Raw genomic sequence first — 21,344 nt, forward strand, 5'->3', positions numbered from 1 at the left:
ACATTGAAGTCAATTGTGGTATTTGCAGCCCTCTTGAGAGCAAATACGCTACCTAAACCTGGAGTTGATCGGTTATTAATCTCAGTCTGTAACAATGAAATTTCTCAGACTAGGTAAACCAAGACCAAATAATGTTCAGTGTCCAAATATGAGCAAATGTACTTCATTAGGCTAAATTTACAGACTGCTTAAGGACATATATGTCGTCCTTGCTATAAATAAGGACTAGTCAGTCTCAGAAGTATGCACATTTGCCTTTACAGTCTGAAGAAAGTTTAATATTTCTTTGTCCATTACTAAGCAGACTTATGAGCAGCTTTCCTTTACCAGGGTTTTTTTAAACTTGGGATTTAAGTTTAATTAGCTTCTTCAATGCGGTTACAAACTACCATCACCGTTAAAAAACCATTCATATCCAGTGTAGTTCCAGAGTCTGATAATTAATGAATTGCCAACAAGATACCCAGTCACACTGACACAAGTTCCTATACTATTTCAAATCAAGGAAGTTACTCTGTTCCTCATCTTAGAACTAAAATGCAAATGCAATAAACAACACTAGTTCTGAATGACCAAGACTATTGTATTTAGTAATTCAATAACTGCCTTAACATTGTGATCATTTGTCTTTTCAGCCACACAGAAAAGTATGTAGTTCCTTAAACACACATTAATATGCCTACTTACAAAATTACTTACCATGTGTATGTGTCTTTATATGTATAAACACAATGTTTTATATTTACATAAATTCAAACTGCATATTATGCTGTGACGTTAGTTTCTTTGTGCACCTAGGTTGTCAGTGTTATGAAAACTATGTCAGAGAAGACACTGCTGTGCCAATGTGGGCTCATATAGTGTAAAATTATAAAATCCTGGTTGAAGTCTTATACCACATCAAATGTTTATATATATATATCTATCTATCTCTGCTGACAGAGAAGCTCTATGTTTAAAAAGCCAGTTTCACAGAAAAGTCCTAGCTTTTCATTCCGTAACATCCTTTATATTCACTGTCTTCCTCTGTATGGGTGTTCTGACAAAATTCAGTTTAGTTGTGGAGAATTACAGGAAGATACAGCCTTCCTTTTCAAGTTGAAATAACAAGCTCACATTTCAAATATAGCGCTAAAAAAGTAAGTTTAAATTCAACTAACTTGGTGAGCTGTTCGGAATACAAATTCCCAATTCAGAAAGGGAGCATTTAAAAATATTTGTCTTGTTTCAGTTTAGATCACTTCCCAGCATTCACACCTTTGATTTAGCAATTAAATATAACTGGTCTTGTTTTCTTAAATTCTGTAACACCTACATATCTCAGAGTCAGAGAATAAGAGCTCACTTGCAAGTCAGACCAATTCAATTAAAATGCATAAAATGCATGGCAGAGGTCATGGATTGGAACATTTTTGCTAGTAAAAATACATTGAGAAATAAGTGAAAGCCTGGTTCTCAAAAATATTTTTTCTTCAAAACCTCTTCAGAAATTGAGGCACTGTTACTATCATTCCCTCTGAGTCACTGTTCAAGCACCTTTCACCATGCCCAGAGAATCTCTTGTAGGCAGAATATATTCAACTCAAATGTATGAAGCAATTATTTATTGTCTAACATATCAAAGGCAGTTAGGATTAACAAGTTATTAGGCGAAGCACTAATATGCTTCTCATTCCCAACATAAGACACGCAAAAAGTCTTTGCTGACCAGGTGATCATGAAGCAGGTGGTGAAGGGTCAGATTCTGCTGCTGCTGGGAACATCCATGTTGTTTCATGTTACTTCATGTTCATACTTCATGTTGCTGTTGCCATCTTTAGAATCCTTTAGCATGTTATTTCTCTTCACGTTATCATTTTTCTTCCTGAATCCGTGAACTTTAAATTTGCATTTCACTTTGTTTTATCTTTCATGGCTCTATGCTGCAGGCTTTGTCAAAGCTCCCTCTTACAATTTAGGATTTTTCTCAGGAGTCTGAGCCAGGGTTGCACATCTGGGCAGTTGATCATTGCTAGGTCTGTATCACACTGCTGAACCCCTCGGAGGACGGGTTGGAGGCTGCAGAGAGTGGGATGCAGCAACTGGGAAGACACTGAGCTGAATGGGTATTTCTGAAAACCATAGGTGTAAATTTCTGAATGCGTCTCTGCCTACATACTGTTAAGTGATGCAAGAAGCTCGTCCCGCCTCCTCCAGCCGCTCTGGCCCAGGACCTCTCCTGCCTGGCCACTGGAGCCCAACCTGGTGCCTGGGGACCCAGAGCCTCTGCCCAGGCTGAGGGACATGGCCGACGCGTTCCTGGTTGCAGGTCCAACAAGTAATGAGGCTGTGCACCTATCTGCCCACACACGCGCGCAGAGGACACCCACATGGCCAGTCACACAGGCTGCCGCAGACAAGGCCTTGCCTTCAACAGCACCTACGCACAGGACTCACGTAAAAGACAATCCACAGACACCCAAGCCCCCGCCTCTTCTCCGGTGGGCAGAGGACGAAGCGGGCACTAGTGCAGGCACACATGCACGCACCACTCTCCAGGTTCACAAGCACACACACCTTTGCAGATCCCTTGATTACCAGCATGGCCCCTCCGCCTGCCCAGCACCCCACCTGGATCCTGGGCCCCCTGACCCGCCCCACAGGGTCCCTGACTTTCCCGCTGGTCCGGCTTCGTGCTCGCTGCAAAAACACGCAGCACTCGCAGACTTGTCCCTCATGCGCTCCGCATTCACAAGTCCCCCTGGGCATACCTGCACGGACCCCCTGCACGGGGGACCCTGGCCCGGACCCTAGGCCCCCCGAGTCACCGGCTAGTCCAGCTTAAAGTTTGCTGGTGAATAGGCGTGCGCACCCCAGGCACACCAGAACTGGGGAAGACACAGAGTCTCCCCCCGCAGCCGGCACCAGGCACACGGGCAGTGACCGGGGCAGCTGGTTTGGGGAACAGGCGCCGTTCCCACCCCAGTGGCTGGCGGTTTGAGACCCCCACTGGCTCCAGGAGCTGACACGGAGACCCCGCTCGCTCCAGGCGCTGGCACCACAGGCCGGGGGTGCCCACCCCCCGGTCTGACCCCAGCAGCTGGCACCGAATTCCCCTCGTGCCCACGCAGGTCTCACCGGGAGCGGGCACCCGGTCCTCGCAGCACACGTTCACAGGGGACAGAGAGCGAGCATCCGCAGAGAGACGCTGCAGAAGAGGTTTAATAGGAAGGTACAAGATGCTGGGATGGACTGCGCCCATCAGGCACGGGGCTCGGCCAGACAAGCGTGCTGACCGGCCCCGTGTTCCAGCCGGCCGCCCCTCTTACGCCCCTTTCTGTCTCCCCCCTTGGTTCCCCCTGCTGCCCCTTCCCCTGCGCGTCCCCCGCCCCGTGGGTCTCTACAGCTCCGTCCATTCCCGCACTCCTCGCAGGCCGGGGTTCCCCGGTATGCCATGTTATCAGTTGCAAAGTCCAGGCTGGTCTTCCTGGAAGTGGTACCTGTGGTTTTTTGATGGCCCGTCAGTCAGTGTGCCTGGTGAGGTTTGTTTCTTGCCGTTGTCTCCACGTCTGTTTTGTCAGGTCTGTGTCTCAGCGTGTTTTGTTCGTGATTTCCCCCTTTCCCCTTTAGTTTCCCAACGGACAGGTCCCCAGTCAGGTAACCTTGCTGGAATAAACTTTCTCACACTTTCACATGCCCTTATCAGTTGATGTGACTGACCCGGTTTGGTTCTCATCACTCCCTCCGTTATCATGTCGGTCAGGTTTGTGTCCTCCTATGTTCTTGTTCACGGCTTCCTCCTTTTACTACTGTCCCTGTTGCACTGGAAAAGGTCCTTGACCAGATACCTTTAAGGGAGTGACACTCTCCTTCCACATACCCTTCCACATACCTTTGAAATCCTGGCCCTCATCTTAGCTGTACTGTATGCCTGTACTTGCTTAGACATTTATTCTAGTTCTGCACAGATATTTTGTATAGGTTAAATTCAGGGATTTTGAAAGGTTTACCTGGGGTTATAGTACAATTGGAATGGCCAAGTGAATCCTGTATTTTTGAATTATGATTGTTCTGCACACCACACATATTTGTATAATTTAAACCAAGTCTGGGACTTGTAGTATAATTTAAACTTTTAGTATAATTTAAACCAGGTCTGTAGTTTATTTAAACGTCTGGGACTTACTGTGCATATTGTACAATAAGTTTGATGACTCACACATGTGCTGGATTTAGCACATACAAACCACAAGTGTCTGTGAGCAGGTCTGACATTTCCTGAAATGTATACTATTTCTGTCCAATCATAGACAAATAGCCCTATGTTAAGTGGCTTAAGACTCTAAACCATACTGAAATACTTCAGATAACTATAGATCCACTACGAGAATGAATGGAAAAATCAGTTGTACCTTGTAGATTAACTGTGCCAAATACAGATAATGTATTATGTCATTAAAGTCTTAAAAAATAAGGTGTCTATTTTGCTTCATTTAGAATCTCAGTGTAATAGTAATCATGAAGGTACTGTTACACTGTTCATTATGTACGATCAAGACCTATCTTTCTTAGAAGCCAAAGTTATATCCCTACATAAATCTATGACCAGTACAATCTTACAAGGACAGAAATAAGTGCTACAAGTACGTAGTTATGGTGACAATTTTCAACAGGCTTTAGCAATTCTGAATTGTACTGTGTGCACAGAGTACCTTTTGTATAAAGAATGAGAACAGTTGTCTAGCAGCTAGTTTCTCCTAAGTCATTAGCAATACATTTTCTTATAGTATGTCATGATAATGAACATCAATATTAATCATATTCTATTAAGCACCATTTATATTTTCCATGCTGTATGTTATATTTAGGGCCTCTTGACTGCATCTGACATTTTTCATTTCTTGCAGACTTTTCAGACGTGTGAAAGTCTAATCCCTATTAAAAACACAGAGGCCACTGGGGGTCAAAGTTTGTCTTAAAAGCCACTACCACTCTTAGCTCTACTAAGGGGATTGTGAGTTATAAGGGTATAAGAAGAGTCAATAACAGTGGAGAATTAATATTTTTGTCAGAAAGAGGAAATCTGGTATGTGATTCCTGTTTCTACCCATTTCCTTGTTTGTTGACCTCAACTCATGAGGAAAAATAAAACCAGAAAATAGCTCAAACACTGATTTTACATCCAAATAAATTTGAATAAGCTAATCAAGGCTGGAGAAATGGGCTGACAGGAACCTCATGAAGTTCAATAAGGCAAAGTGCAAAGTCCTGCACCTGGGGAGGAACAACCCCGGAGCCACCCGGCTGGAAGGCAGCTTGGCAGAAAAGGAGCTGGGTATCCTGGTGGACACCAGGTTGAACAGGACCCAGCAATGTACCCTTGCTGCAAAGAAGGCTGACGGTATCCTCAGCTGCATTAGACAGAGTATTGGCAGCAGGTGGAAGAAAGTGATCCTTCCCCTTTATTCAGCACTGGGGAGGCCACGCCTGGAGTTCTGTGTCCAGTTCTGGACTTCCCAGTACAAGAGAGACATGAACATACTGGAGAGGGTCCAACAAAGGGCCAAGAAGATGATTAAGGGACTGGAGTATCTCTTGTATGAGGAAAGGCTGAGAGAGCTGGGAATGTTTAGCCTAGAGGTGAGAAGGCTCAGGGAATAATCAATGTTTGTAAATACCTGAAGGGAGAGTGCAAAGAGGATGGAGCCAGGCTCTTTTCTGTGGTGGTGCCCAGTGACAGGACAAGAGGCAATGGGCGCAGACAGAAACACAGGAGGTTCCATCTGAACATCAGGAAACACTTTTTTACTGTGAGGATGACTGAGCACGGGCACAGGTTGCCCAGGGAGGTTGCAGAGTCTCCCTCGTTGGAGATACTCAAAAGCCATCTGGACGTAGCCCTGAGCAATTGGCCTGAGGTGTCCCTGCCTGAGCAGGGGGGTTGGACCAGATCACCTCCAGAGGTCCCTTCCAACCTAACTGGTCTGTGATTCTGTGATTCCGTGAAATCAAACACAAGATAGAAATAAAATTGGAAATCTAAGATCTTTCTATATATTTTTTATGCATTGCATTCTTTTTCTTTCCTTGGTTGATATTTAAGAAATCCAGTAAATTTAGGAATCTGTAACAAATGAACACAGTCCCTGGGTTTCCTCAAACATTCAGTCCTGTGAAATGCTGAGTATGTTCACATGTCTATTAACTATGTTTTCTTTTACACCTGTCGAACTGAGGTCTCAATAAAATGAAAAGGACCGATGATTTATTACAGTTGCTGGATTGTACAGTCTGCACAATCCAGAACAAAGGAAATCAAGACAATTAATTACTTAATATACTTGCCAGTATTTCTAAATTTCGCTTTTAGCACTTAGCATTAGTTTAAGTCTTTTAACTGCTGGATATGACTTCACTATCTCTGACACCAACTTAAGATCAAAATCCTACTTAATCATCTGTTTTTAGTGAGAAATCCTGTGTTGAATAAAGATGGTATTATTTATTTGGACCTTTTTAAGGAGGTAGGGGATATGCTGTTGTCAATTTCTTTTGTTCTTCCTTCATCTTTTAATCATTTAGATCTTTCTTCACAGTATGGTCTTCAAAAGAAACCTTATTGCTTGTGATATACAATTTGTGTCAGTCATGCTGCTGGTGGCAGAACAGTGCATTCCTCTGACTTGCATCATGCTTCAGAATTCTGCTGAAAATTACTGTGTTGTAAGTAAAAGAGAAAAATAAGCACTGTTTTTTATTTGATGCTGAAAGGTTTTACCTCCAGTGATTCAGTGTCTCAAGAAAACCCATTTTTACAAGCATTTTGCAGTGCTTAAGTTCCTGAAAAGGTTAAAGAGTTATTCAAGTGACTTTTTTGGGATCTTCTTGTTTTCCATGCTATTTTAACAAATACACACAAGTCATTGGTTAGGGTCCTGATGTTCTCTATCATTGGATCGACAAATCTTTATTATTTTCTATTGTTATTATTTTACTTTAAATGAGTGAACTAGGATCTGGATTCTGCTCACGTAAATTCAAATGCTTTAACAAGGTGTCTGAGTTAGTGGGCTACTTGTCCTGTCTAATCAACAGAGACAAACACCTCTGAATGGCAGCTCTGCCTATCTCAAACCTGGATCATAGTTTGAAGAAGCCTCTTTCTTTCTATTGATCCTAGACAGAGCCTAGGGTGGCTCGGCTGCTAACCATCAGTAATACTAACAGACCAAACACAGTGTTTTTTCATTTGTCTGGCAGTTCTGAAAACATATTCCCCTGATTCATAGTCCTATAGAAAATCCCATTTTTTTCTGTGTTTTTCACATTTTCAGAATGTTCTTCCTGTCACAAATCTATCCCTCCCTATTAATTCTGAATGCGCATCCAGTTCAGAAGTGAGAGCTGATGCTTCTTCTCCTCTATCCCACTCAGTTGCTAATCATTGCTTGAACAGGAGAAATGTTTAAAGAAACAGGATCCCAAGAAGCTTGATATGTTCCAAAAAGGAAAAAAAAAAAGCATTGTTCTGTGTCAATAAAACCTTGAATCACCTTGAATCTTCTCCCACTCTCCATGTTAAATTATTGTAGCTTCCAACAACCAGCACTAGACAAACTGGGGAAAAGGTTTCTTTCTTGGGAATGAGGTATGAGTAGTACTGGAGTGAGCCAAATGCTGTTCTTGTGGTCCTGAGATTCATGAAAAAGATAAATCAGCTTTGGCAGATCTGAATTCAGTGACATGGCCAGCAGCAGGCTATAGGGAAACACTGGTTTTGCTTCTATTATTTTTCTCTCTTCTGTTTGTTTTTTTTTTTCCTGTTTCTTAAATCATGTTAATGTTCAGAAAACTAGCAAGCAAAACTTTCAGTCCCATCCTTTGACTCACAGTTATCTTTGACAATGCACAGATTTTGATGGATTTTTTTTTTTTGGCCCATCCACCAGCATGTCAAAAGGCAAGAGAAACTGAAGGCCTGTTCCACCATTGGAACACAGATGGGGTTGGTGCAATAAAGAATTTTGCATTGCTGTACATCATGCTGTGCCCTTACTGTGGCTAAAGAACAATAATGCCAACCTCCTGTGTGGAAAGGTGCTAAGACTAGCTAAAAAAAGACACTGAATTTGCGTCAGTGTGTTCCTTTTATAGGCCTTTCAGCACTTGAAAACTTTTACTCGGTATTTTCAAGGTTTCGTCACAACTATGAATAGTAAAAACCTTTCTAAAGCTGAGATTCACTCTAAGCCTTTCAGGTTAAGAAAAGTCACATGAATCAGTGAAAATCACAGGTCAGAAGCACTTCAGTCAGAGAACATCAGTCTTCGTGCTGATCAGCCTATTTACACAGCATCAGTACAAGGCTAATTTGAACAGAAGCCCAGTTATACAGCTCTTTCTACTGTCGGTTACATTTTCTGCTCATATTGTCTCTGGTAATTTCCTTTTTGCTCGTGAAGACACTTCTTCAGTCTGTGGTGATTCTACTGCAATCCCTTGAATTCCTTCTCTATTACTGCATAAGCAAAGGGAAAGATGCACCACTCATGCACGTACATGCAAATCTTGCTGCCCCTGTGCTCTTGTGAATGCACTAGGCAGACCCAAAGCTTTTCACAACAAGAAGGAAGAATCAGGACCCACACAGATGTCAACAGAGAAGCTTGAAAGGGTGTGTGGCAGCTACAGAAATGGGGTGGCAGAATGCAGGCTGCCCTTGCATGCCTGACACCTGCAGGAAGGATTCAGCTGCAGCTGGCACTGTGTGGTGCAAGTAGCAGTTGCTTCTTGCAAAGAGGCACTGAACAACTGTCAGGACAGTCACAGGTTGCATGTTGTGGACAAAGCATTCGACAGTGTGTCCATAAATCAGGCAAGGATTTCCATTCAGTCTTAGCCAAGTGTGGGCCCACTCTCAGCACACAATAACATATGCTGCCTTATGGATCAGCATCGATGGAAGTGCTGACTCAAAACACTCAACCCCTTATGAAAATGGCAACAGCAAATGCCAGGATGGAGGCAGCCCCTTAATGAATAGCAGTGGAGGTAGTTCAGGGTAGACTCTCTGGGATATTTTAACTAACCTGAAACCTTTCAGTATGAAATTCATACATTCTCACTCCAAGGTAAGCCTGGAGAGGGAAGAGAAGATGCACTCTTCACTGTAAATCTCGAGGGGAAGTGTCCTCCTGAACTTCCAGGTGCCCAAGAGAGAAGAGAGTCAGAACTTTCCTCCCACCATACACTTAACCATGCTTGTGAAGCAGAAAAGCTACTATTTTTGTTTTAGCAGCTGGGGCTCCTGAGCACAAGTTAAAGGCTTTCTGCCAGTTTTCTCCCCAATGATTTGTTTACAGCTGGGCCCTTTACATCCGATAAAAATAAAGCTTTGACTGTCCTCACAAGAGTTTTACTCTAATGATTACAAATGAAAATACTAGTTGCAGTTGGGTGTGAGAATTCAATACTCTCTTGACCAGTTTCTTTTAGATATTCCATGCATGGAAGGTGTAATGTTTAATATCAGATGTCTCATTAATGTCTTATTTGACAACTGTTGCTATTACATGGGATTTCTGATTTAGTAGAGTAATATAAAATACACTGCAGACACAATACAAATGGAAGTTACACTTAACAAAATATAGGAATTGCAATTGCAGTTCAATCATTATACCAATGTGATTCCCATTACTGGTTTTTGTAATATGTTTACTGTCATGATGCTGTGTGTCCCCAGTCACCACGACGGAATATGTGAATTGAAGGCAGCTCAAGCCCATTGCTGTCATTGAAATTGTTCTCTTAGTTGTTCAACTTTTATCCTTTATGTTGGGCTGAGCCATGTAATCACTTCCCCCACACAAGTCTTTCTACCTCATGGAGACATTCGTGCTCTTTTAATGAAGCCAGGGGAAACATTTAAACCACCAGCTGATCCACTTAACTGTTGATTGCTGCTTATCTGAAACAAAGGCCACCATCTAATCCCCTTTGTGTTGAGACAGCTGTGGTCAGTCACACGCTGCATTATTCCCTGAGTTTCATGGGCATATCACCCTTGCCCATCTCCAGCGAGCCTTCTTCCATTTCAGGGGTTGATTCAGAGAGTCTACCTCTTGGGGTTTAGTAGGTCACAAGAGGATGCAATAGGCTGATAACCCACACTAGGAGATGGCTGACTCCTTCAAAGTCACACAGTGAGATGACTTAAAATCAACACAGAGGACAAAAACACCCGCCAGCCTGGTTATTACAGGTAATCAAAAGAAAATCTGTGCTATAACATATTAACACCCAGTGAAGTACAGCTCCGAAGGAAGCAGCAGGGTGTCTGCTCTGTGCAGGGAAACAGACTATTTTTTGCTAATTGACAAATGAAAGTGCCAAATGTGGGACTTCTGTTCAGTGTTGGTGCCCATTTGCTGGTAGTTCTGAAGTGGCACTGAACTGTGTAAGTCAGTGTGCTGATTTTCTCTGGCACTTCAACTCAGGAACTGCCATTTCTCAGTCTTGTTCTCCTTTCTGTCCTCATTTATCCTGTAGAGGTTAAAAAGTAATAATGGATAAACCTGGATACTTCTTAGGTAGAGACCTCCTCTAGAGCTGAACTACATCTAAAACTACACTGAAGTGTAGATCAAAAGCTTAGCTAGGACATGGAGGAGGTGATCAGTTGGAAATTTTTTCCTCTCCCCCATCCTAAAGCTTAGCAAAGCTTATAGAATATAATGTCTTCCTAGAACCGTTGTGAAACATCTGAAGCTCAGTGAGAGGGGAAGAGAATGACTGGGATATCAGATGCAAAAGGGACTTTCAGGGATCAGTGCATTAGAAATTTGCTAAGCAGAGGAGGGCTTCCATTAAATTTTCTGCTAATTTAAGAAAATAATTTGTACAGATAGAATACTCTGGTTATTTTTGTTAATAATTAGCCTCTAAAAATAGCACAGCTCTTCTTTTTCATGTGAATTTCAGCTTACTGCCTGATACTGAGAAAGGGCCTAAAAATAACTGGTTTTACAGTTGATTAGCACTTTCTGGTTCTTGTTCCCTGTCACAAGAAAGTCAGTCAAGATGATGATGGGGTGGGGATGAGGTTGTCCAGTGGTACAGCTACTTCCCCTACAAGAAATGCAACATGAGCATTGATAGTGGGGCCTTTTCTCCCCCTGCCTTTTCTCAACAGATTTTCATGCACTTGCCAGAGTGATGTAAAGTAGCTTTAAAGTACCAAGCTATTTTTATTTGCTTTCTATTTTGTGTCCATCTTGAGTAGTTTCTCATAAGGGACTGTATCACTTGTTATTTATTTGTACATCACTGGAACCATGATTCTGTTCAGCAAGGCAGGCACTTATGCAGCAGCAATGATAGTGGCAACCAATAAGAAAATCACCATGGGAAGTTCACACTTCTCTGGCTTTGTAGCTTCATAACTCTTTATGCAATGGTGTGCAACAAACTCTTCCTCTTCACTGCGTTCAACTTTGATATTTTCAGTACAGGCTCCTATAACTTCTGTTGCTATTTCTACAACAAGCTGTGCCTTGTGATGTGAGGCGTTTTAAAGTAATCTGGCACATGAATATCTCTCTTCACTTGGGGATGAATAAAAACCATCGGTCATGTTTACATTTCTGCTCACTGCTTCCAGATAACAGTAGCATGTCTTCCCTGGCTTATAGTTGATCACAAAGTGAAAACAACTGCTGAAAAAGCTAGGGTTTCATGCCTCAGAAAACGACATTGTCCTTAATTTTTATTTCTGCCCCCCCCCCCCCCCCCCCAAGAGCTGAATTGCCTAGTCATCCTTAAAATACAACTAACTACCATCTGTTAACAGGCCCCTAACGTTCTGACTGTAGGTCCCTATGCACCATTCATGGCTTCATAGCCATGATGATAAGTGGTCTGTAATTCAGAATTTATGTGGAGTTACCTCAACTTACCTGGGTGACCCACCCCACATTATGGAGGCTTCTTTTGTAGAGCCTTGCACATTGAATGTTGGACTCTGCAGAGAAATGAAAGGGCAGTCTTTTTATTCTCCAGTAAGAATTCTACACTGTGAGCTATACTGTAGAAAAGAAGTATTAAGGTGACACTGATGAGTCCCCTCTGATGCACATAGAAGGGAAGGGGCCAACAAACACAGAACAGTGAGAAACCTAGATCCTCTTCCCAGCTAGTCCAACAAATTTGTGCAAAGGCCATCCTAGAAAACTGGCTCATTATTTATTGAGCCTCACATCACAGGAGGAAAAGGAGCTGAATCATGGCTTGCTAAATAACAATATAGGCTTTGAGCTACTCCCAGGGAAACTTAACATGGAACAATTTCTTCGTCTTATTTGATTGCAAAGTGCCAAATCTACTTAAGCAGCAGAGAACATTACTCACCAGGAACCTTGAACTATCAGCGCTCATGTCCACACAGGGAAAACTATTACCTTGTTCCAGCTACTGCCTCACAGTACCCAGGTGCCCTAGAACTAGTGCTGGACTGACAGGGCTTGAAGACTCCATCAGACAGCCACACATAAATCTGAGGGTTTCTATCCCCTCTCAAAAAATGAGGCAAGACTGGTGCTATTTGACTCCTTGTATTGCAGAATACAAGGGGAAGGGAAAGACTAACAACTGTAGTTTAAGCCAGTGCTGTTCCAGCAATATGACACCCTCGCAACTTTCTCACTCTGCCATGCCAAACCTGAATGGGAGTTGGAAGTGGTAGTGTGAGTTTGGCCCCTGAACAGCACACCATAGCTGAGTGTTACTTCTTGTTGGTATAGAAGTGCTTGCCTGATCAGGCCAGATGGGACGTTAAAATATCAGCATCAGTGCAAGTAGTAAGCATTTAATGTTAACAGTTGCCACTACCAAATATAGAGGTGAGTCTGCAGTGAATGCCCAGGAATTAAATCGGTATGGTTTATTTTTATATTCCTTGAGTTTGTGACCAATATTTTAAAATCAGCGGGAAGACCTGATGCATTTTATTAATGCAGAGATATTTCTTCCCCTTTTGCAACTCCCTGAAAGGCAAATCGGAAATAAAATGACACTAAACTTGGAAAAGCTCTTTATTTCCCAGAGGCTATAGCCTAATTCAGATCGAACATTCTGTTATCAGCTTTTCCTCTTTCGTCACTCTTGACAATAGACCCGCAATAGACATACCTCAGACCTTCCCTCTGAACTACCACAAAAGCTAAGCCTCTAATAGCCTTGTCAGAACAACAGGCTGTTTCCCCTTCTTATGTCTATGCATCTTGATTGCTTTTGTTCTAGAGAGTTTTGGATGTAGTGCTGCAGAGAGAAGAGATCTGTCAAAATTCCTGAAAACCAGAAATCTCAGAAGGAAAATCTATTGCAGGAAAACATACAAGATAGTTTATACCAACTGCTTTTTTTTTCTGGGTAATTGAATGGAAGAGAAGGAAAAGTATTCCATGGTGATCAGTCAATTTAAGTGCTCCCTGGCCTTTAATGGCTATTTTAGTTATTAGGTGCACTTCAAATTTTTATAGAAGTAATACCAGTTATGTAACATATGGCTGGTAATAACATTCTTAGCTCTCACAGTTGACCTCAGTTTTTAATTTTAAATTCCTGTGATGTTATCAGAATTTCACCCAGTCAATATTCGTAGGCTGAGGACCACTCATTAAGGCATCTTCCTGTTTTTCACTACTGTCATGGCTCAGCTTCTACCAAATGAATGGATAATGATGAAATTAAATTAAATTCTCACCTTCTTTAGTCAGAAAAGGAGAGGCTTAAATCAATAGGAAGGTAGGAAGGATTATTTTTTTTTAATTATTTGGTTTTATTTGCCTTTCATGGATCCTTAAAAGGGATGGGATGCCCCAGTGGAAAGCAGGAACATGCAGTCTTACCATGTCAGATGTAGCTGTAAATCTGTACAAGACCAGAAGCTGCAACCTGCGAGAGCCACTGGCCTTGTGAGGCTGCTGGCTGTGGTTGCGCTGCTCTGTGATCTACACACCAGAGTCAACTTTTCAGACTGGATTCTGGAACAGGAGAAAGGCTGCTGTAACATACGACCACCAAAAAAACCATACTTCTTAGCAAGGCACCAAATTCAGAAGAGCTTTATGAGAAAGCATGCTGTTCCTAACTGTCCTGATATATGGTACTGAGCCAGAAAAAAAGCTGACAAGTCTGGAATGTCTGTCACGAACACCGTAGCCCTGATGGTCTAGCCTTTATTTCTCAGCCTGCCAGATTTGCTTATAGGTGTCAATCTTGTGTCAAAATAACCAGTGTGCTTGAGTATATCCACCTCTTCCATTCCTGATTACACTGAAGAATGGAAACAAAACCACAGAACATCTAGCCACAGAACAGCACAACTTGCCTTCTTCATGAGTCTTAAAATTCTCCTCTATTTAATTCTCCACCTTTCGGATTCTTGACTCATGTAACAGAGACCATTACACTGTAACAAATCCATATGCTGTATATTTGGAGGGAACAGCATGGTTTTATGTGAGATTGGTTTCCAGATTATTGATTGCAGTAAAGTTGTCTCTAACCCATGAAATGAAGAATGAATTTAGCCGTCTGCCAGCTGGACTTCACTTTTAGTATTATCCACCAGAGGGCAACGGTTCTAAAACATGATTCGCCCCTAAGCTGAAGCTGGGAAACTCTCTGACTTCAGTAGAAGGAGGTTTGAGACTTTAGCCAGCACTAGAGAAACTCCCCCCGTGCAATTTAGCTCACTCCTCATGAGGCTTAAGGGGCTTGAAACAAGCAGTCCACTCGTAGACCATCTGCTCTACACAGCAGAGTACAGGTGAAAGCACAAGGCATCTCTCCAGCTGTTCCTTGTAACAGGGATTTTGTAAACGAAGAAGGTGTTGCAGTTAAGTCTGTGACATGAAATCTAAAACAATAATAGACAGTAGGTCTATCACATGCCAAAGATAATAAAAATCCAACCTTGTCCTAAAGAAAGGTACCTCTTAGCACTTTTAAAATAATGCTTTGCTATCCTTTCACAAGGTACTTTGCAAAGAGTAAATTTCAGTTAATAGTAATACGTTTCTCTTATATTTCCTTCTGTTCTATGCTGAACTAGGACTATTCATGCCCTGTACTGAACCTTCTACTCCACACACATTGCAAAATCTCCACCTTTATAAAAAGGAACACAACTTCAGTTAAATGTCAACATCTGTAACTACAATTTGTTGCTTGTTTTTTACTCCTGTACCCAAGCTGCACCATAATGTGCAGTAAGCAGTCAAGAGGGCAGGCTGGATGAAGAGCATTTTTATTACCTGCACTGGCACACAGAATGGTCTAGAACTGCTCAGACTTTTGTCACTCCCATCCGTACATTCAGTCATCTCATTTCCTATCATCTCAGTCCAATTCTGTTACACATAGCTTCAAAAGCTTTTCATTCCAGAGTCTCATGTCCTTGTATTCTTCTCATAGTTTGCATTCTTTAATATCATGAAAACAGGTTTGGTTCCTATTGTGTGTATGAATCTATAACCCCAAATCTATAACTCACCCCATAATCTACACTAGGCTCAGGTTTATAAGCTTATCGTGCCATTGCCACCTGTGTCTCCTGCATAGTACAAATATAATTGTCCATGTCTTACTATCATAGAATAATATGGGTGGAAGGGACCTCCAGAGGTGATCTAGTCCAGCATCCTGCTCAGATAAAAGATAACTTTAAAGCTAGATCAGGCTGCTAAGGACCTTCTCCAGCTGAGTTTTGCAGTCTACAAGGTTGGAGACCCCACAGACCCTCAAGCATTTATTTCAGTGCTTAACGTCTATTAGGGAGAAGAATTATTCCCTTATACCCAACTGGAAATTTGTTTGGTTAATTTGTGACCTGTCACTGAGAAGGTTCTGGCTCTTCCCCATCATAGTCCCCATTAAGAATCTTGACAGTATGTAGTACCCTGGGTCAGATCCACAAAAATATCACAGTTCCTATCTTGTATTTACATGTAGATATCTAAATTCCTTTTTAACTTTCAAACAAGTAACAGATTTGCAAACCTTTGTGATCTTTGCATTCCTTCTTGCTACTTGGTGTTACTTCTGCTGCAGCCTAAATAGGCCAACCATGCCTTTATCATACTGAAGACCTGCTTGCATTTTTCACTTTGACTTTTTGAGGATTTGGACACTTACTGTATAATCAAGTTCCCTGTATGAGTGCTCAGACTCAGTTGTTCTGGACAGAGGCTTTATTCTAAAGCAAACAATAGACCCTCAGGTCTCAGAACATGCCTCAGTGTTTTCACAATATTTTTACTATCACCATTACCTTAGGGATAACATGTAGCAATTGTAACGTACTCTAAGCTATACTTGTCTGTAAAGGACAATGAATTTCCTGCTGATAATATATGGACAGGTTTGTCTATGACAGGTTGATCTGGCATTTCACACACTCCATGTAGGAAGTTCAGAGCAGTGCTTGACTTTGAAGTGGCTGAAAAAGGAGTAGCTTCAAAGCAAGCAGTTTTAAGAATCAGTTCTCTCTCCCAATTTTTTTACAGGCTGGCTGGCTAGATTTGCAGTTTTAGAGTTTAGAGAGATTTGCAGTTGCATTGAAGTCATAGTTATCTGCAATTTAAAATAAACCGAACCCAATTTTTATCAAGCAGAAAGTAGATTTATAGCTGCTGAGGAACTGGCTATTTCATCCTGATTTTGGGAAATATCACAACATAAAGCCTCCACTAACAAAAACAAAATCTACAATGAAAGGCAAACATTCTTTACTGGTCTTTGAAGGCCATGCTTCCTGAAAAGTTGTACCTAATGCAGACTTTTTACTCTACACACCTCAGCTTTTGTCACAAACCTCCTAAGAAATGAGTTGTGCGTATTTCACCATCTTGCCTCTCTGTAGGCAGATGGATCTATCTAAAAGGCTCAAATTTTCAAAATAGCCTATGATTTTTGAATACCAAATTCTTTTTTGTATTATGGGAATTGTACATCCAGATGGCTTTGTAAGTCCATGTTGACTGAGGTCCAGTTTTCAAGAAAGAAGAGTTTTGACAGTTTCCATTGATGCACATGGGCAACTCCATATATCTGAAAGTCACATCCATCACTGAAGTGCCTATATGTGTTTTAGAAACCTATGTCAAGATGTTCAGATGTGAGATTCTGAGAAATGAGTGAGAGTTACGAATCTTGCCTTTTGTAAGATTCCAAAGCTTTTAAAAAAGCGGTCCTGTGCTAATACCCTTGATGCATCTGTAATCTACCAACCTTGTCCACAAAGAAAGAGGAAAAAACCTGTATTTAACTTTTAAAAGTAGGAAAATATTTCCCTAATTTTCTTTAAGCATTGAAATGGTACAGAGCAGCAGGACCTAAGTACCATAGCAATGGTAGAAGAAGATTACTTCTCACATCCTTCAGACCTTCCATCTATATCTTCAGTAGCAAATGTGAGATGGAAAAATAGAGGGCTGCATGTTTGGCACAGTGATGAATGGATTCTGAGGTAGCTGCTTGCATTCTTTCAGACTTCATTTGGATTAGCAGCAACCAGTGTTCTGCAACTGTGTGCAGCTGGCTGGAATATGTACTTGTAATAAACATGGTTTATTCAGATAGAATTTGTTAGATTTTTTTCATTGATGTGAGGTTTACACCCAGCCCAGATGCTTTCCCTTTTCAGGAGTTACTCAAAAGATGAGTTGTTTCTGACAGGTAGGGTATATATGTGCTGAGCTTGTAAATCACATCAAGGATTCTTTTCAGTTCTGGAAAGAATACAGGAAGCTGTCTTTCCTTGGTAGCTTTTCTCTTGGAGGCATGTTTTCTCCTAAAGCAGTTATACCATACACCTAAAAGCTTAGTTGTGTCTAGTTTAGCAAGCACAGAACAGTACACCTGAAGACTTTATTGTTTCTGATAGAAATAATAGCTTTCATTACATTTCTTTATTTTGTAATTGTCCACTGTGTCTATATGCTTTCCCCAGGTATTTATTGTCACAGGACAGGAGTTACTCTTGACTGAAATTGTTCACAGTGTCTATAGCAAATCTATGATAGAGGGATTTCCTGAGCCCCACTCATGAAATTATTCTTGTGATTGTGACCTTGCCTTGGAGTTTCAGAATTACAGTGTACACACAGAAATTATAGTAGTGGCTATTACAGATGCTGCAAAAAATTGCATCATTTTAATTTTTGTGTTAATATGCCTAAACCAGAAATGAAGCAGCTGATTTACGGTCCCTGTGACAGAGTGCTGCTGGCTGAGAAGATCACCACCCCTATCCAGTTTTCTGCTACCCCTTCTGCATGAGGCTATACCTATAGCACAGGATGGACAGTGCATGACCTAATGGTATTCACAGCCTAACATTGTCACACAACCACCATCAACACATTTTATCACAGGCTGCTTGGCTACAAGCTAAGACAGCTGAGAAGCAGACCTAATAGGCTTCTACTTCTTCTGCTACATGGGATATGTACTCTCTGGCAGAGATGTAGGTGGATGGTTGAGAGCAGTAAGTCTTCAGGTACTTTAGATAAACCTGAAAAGTACTGTGAGTCAAAGGTCTAATACTGCCTCAGTAGCTTAATAAAAGTTATCTTGCCACTCCTGGGCTGTAGCAGAATTCAGCTGTTTTGCAGACTATGAGATAACAATGTTAATTCCTTTACAGCAAACAAAATCATTCAGGCAACTTTCCTAGGCTGAGTTGCTGAATTTGGTTTTGTTCCGTATCTTTAGTCAGTATAAGCCTTGTTCTCATAACCCTGTCTAGACAAATTTATGCAGCCAGGAGCAGAACTGATACTTCCTGAGACCCAGACAGAATATCAGGATTAAATTTGGAAGGGTTGAATATTACAAGCAACACCTTGACAGAATGAGCTGTCAAGGTGTTGCTTGCAATGAACAGGCAATGAAATAGTCTCTTAAAAGAAATAACTGCAAATGGACATTTTAAAACTAGACAGGACAGAAATACAAATACCAATTGGGAACAATTGTATTCTGTGTGGGAGGTGAACTGGGTGAGGTGATAAAGTCAAAAACATCAGAAATAGAAGACGTATAAATAAAGCATTTCTGGATCTTTGGGGATGAAAGGTGTTACAGGAACATAAGCCGCTAGTATTCATTTTTCACAGATGGACCAAAGAAACCATCAAAAGATGACACATTTAAATCTTCAAATGAGGAAGAGAAAAAAATGTGGTGGGTTTTTTTTTGTAGTAAACTGAGCTAGGTTAATTGATGCTATTCAGAGAGAGTACAGGGGATTGATGTCTCGCAGTATCAAGCTATAGAAGACAGAGTGAACTTTATGAAAGTATCTAGGAGAGGCTCAGGCAAATCTGGGCCCCACTGGGAAACTACTAAATCTGAAAATTTAAAAAAGTGCAAGAGGAGGTGACACATTTTAAGTAGGATTGACCTTCCTAATATATGAAGTTGTTGACCCATAATTTGCAGGTGACTTAGTGCATATGTGAAGCTGTAGCATCTTGCTCAGTCTTTCTCAGTTTTCAGCATTTTGCTTCATGTTAAGGATGAAAGTTGTAGATGTACTTATGGGCCAGACTATGGTTTGTGTCTCATGTTTGGAAATATTCTGGCTTCTGTCTTAGATCCTACAGGTGTCAAATCTGAGTCAAGGGGGTATAAGAATTCTGGCTCTATTAAAATTTTGGTGTTGGAGATGCAATACGCAAGGAAAAATTAAGTGCAGTGGGCCAGAGGGTGTTGGTAACCCCTAACTCCTGCATCTCCCAACAATGGGGAACTAAATTAAGGGATCACATATCCCACACAGCTCCCTACAGTGGTTTCTGGACATGCTGAGAGACTTTCAGGTAGTGTCAGGGACTTTCAGATATTGTGAGCATTCTCAGACCTACCTCATCAAGACAGCCAGATACATTACCTGACAATTAAGTATCGATTGTGAATCCTGTCCTTCTTGTTGGCAATGCTGTGTTCAAAATACTTTGATTATGAGCTCCTCTTTGCAGGGGTACTATTTATTTATTACAACTTACCTCTCACAAAGCTGTGACAGTTTGACAGAAAAAGACACTAAAGGAGAAAACCTAGCTCTTAACTGCCTTGTGTCAATGTCTGGAGTCACTCACTTCAGCCAACACCAATAATTTGCCATTACTTTACACTGACGTAGGTATCTGCAGAGGAACATTAAGGAAAAAGCCATTAAGGAAATTTTCCAAAACAGAGCAAATAAGTTAAAGAGTCAGGGACAGATGGCAGCCTAAATTTCACTTATGATACCCCAGATGTCTTCGGTCTTACTATCTCCTAGCTAGTTATAATAATATCACTATGCTAGACATAGAGATAAATGTTTTCTTTTACTGATGCCTCTTAACAATATTCCATGTTCTCCTAGGTTTGTCCCATCCCATCCCAGCCTCCTCAGCCTACTGTTGTTCCAAAGCCAGTTCAATCTGTCATACATGTCCCATTGCAACCAAGCTGCCCGGGCCGAGGCAAGATGGCAAAGCTCATCAATCCAGAAGAGATGACATCCAGAGATTATTACTTTGATTCCTATGCTCACTTTGGAATTCATGAGGTAATATTTATTTTTATTTCAGCAATTAATAATCATCATCATCATCATCATTTTTTCTTTGATTTATTAGTTATTTATCCCTCTCCCACTTGCTCATTATTATATTCCTCTGCCTTTTCTCAGAAGATTGTATAATCTGGTTATGTGCCAAAGATATCACCCACTTCTCTAGAGACCTGTACTCAAAACCTTTGTCCCACTTAGATCCTTATGTATGAGTTCTCCACAGAGCTTATATTAGCTATCTGTACAGTGGTGATCTTCATGAGCGCATCAATTTAGTGCATTTATGAAGGTTGCAAACTAACCCAACCACACATGGAAACTACCTTATTGCTAAGTTAGGTCTTTTATTCTCTTGCATATTTGAGCACAGATGCCAGTAGAACAGCTACTCAACTGACATGAGAAGCCAAGTAATTTCTTGACTCCTGGCATGTTACTTGAATGCACAGGCTGCATTAATGGGAACATATATCCCAATAGCCTCCAGAAAATACACTCCTGTAAAGAATTCAAAATACACAGTGGACCATATTTACCATCAAAAAGTTGACTGTAGACCAATTCGAAAGAAGACACCAATATCTTATATTTACATCACCCAAGAGGATGGGATCTTAAAGACTAGGATGCAAAAAGGCCAACAATGTGATATCAGTGGCACTTCTCACAAACCACATCACAAACAGTATCTATTTCCATTACTCTAGTAATTGTTTGTGGGGCGTACGCATAAACA

General features: G+C 41.3%; 1 protein-coding gene across 8 annotated transcripts in view; it reads left to right on the plus strand.

Annotated features, from left to right (window-relative positions):
* Window positions 1-21,344, plus strand: part of PRMT8 (protein arginine methyltransferase 8) — a 66,332-nt gene that overhangs the window by 13,402 nt on the left and 31,586 nt on the right. For all 8 annotated transcript variants that reach the window (XM_075051532.1, XM_075051534.1, XM_075051535.1 and 5 more), the window contains one exon: window positions 20,417-20,602. In XM_075051532.1, the coding sequence (XP_074907633.1) occupies window positions 20,417-20,602 (186 nt within the window). The remainder of the gene's footprint in view (window positions 1-20,416; window positions 20,603-21,344) is intronic.

This window comes from Buteo buteo, chromosome 19 (assembly GCF_964188355.1).
Source record: "Buteo buteo chromosome 19, bButBut1.hap1.1, whole genome shotgun sequence".
Lineage (NCBI taxonomy): Eukaryota > Metazoa > Chordata > Aves > Accipitriformes > Accipitridae > Buteo > Buteo buteo.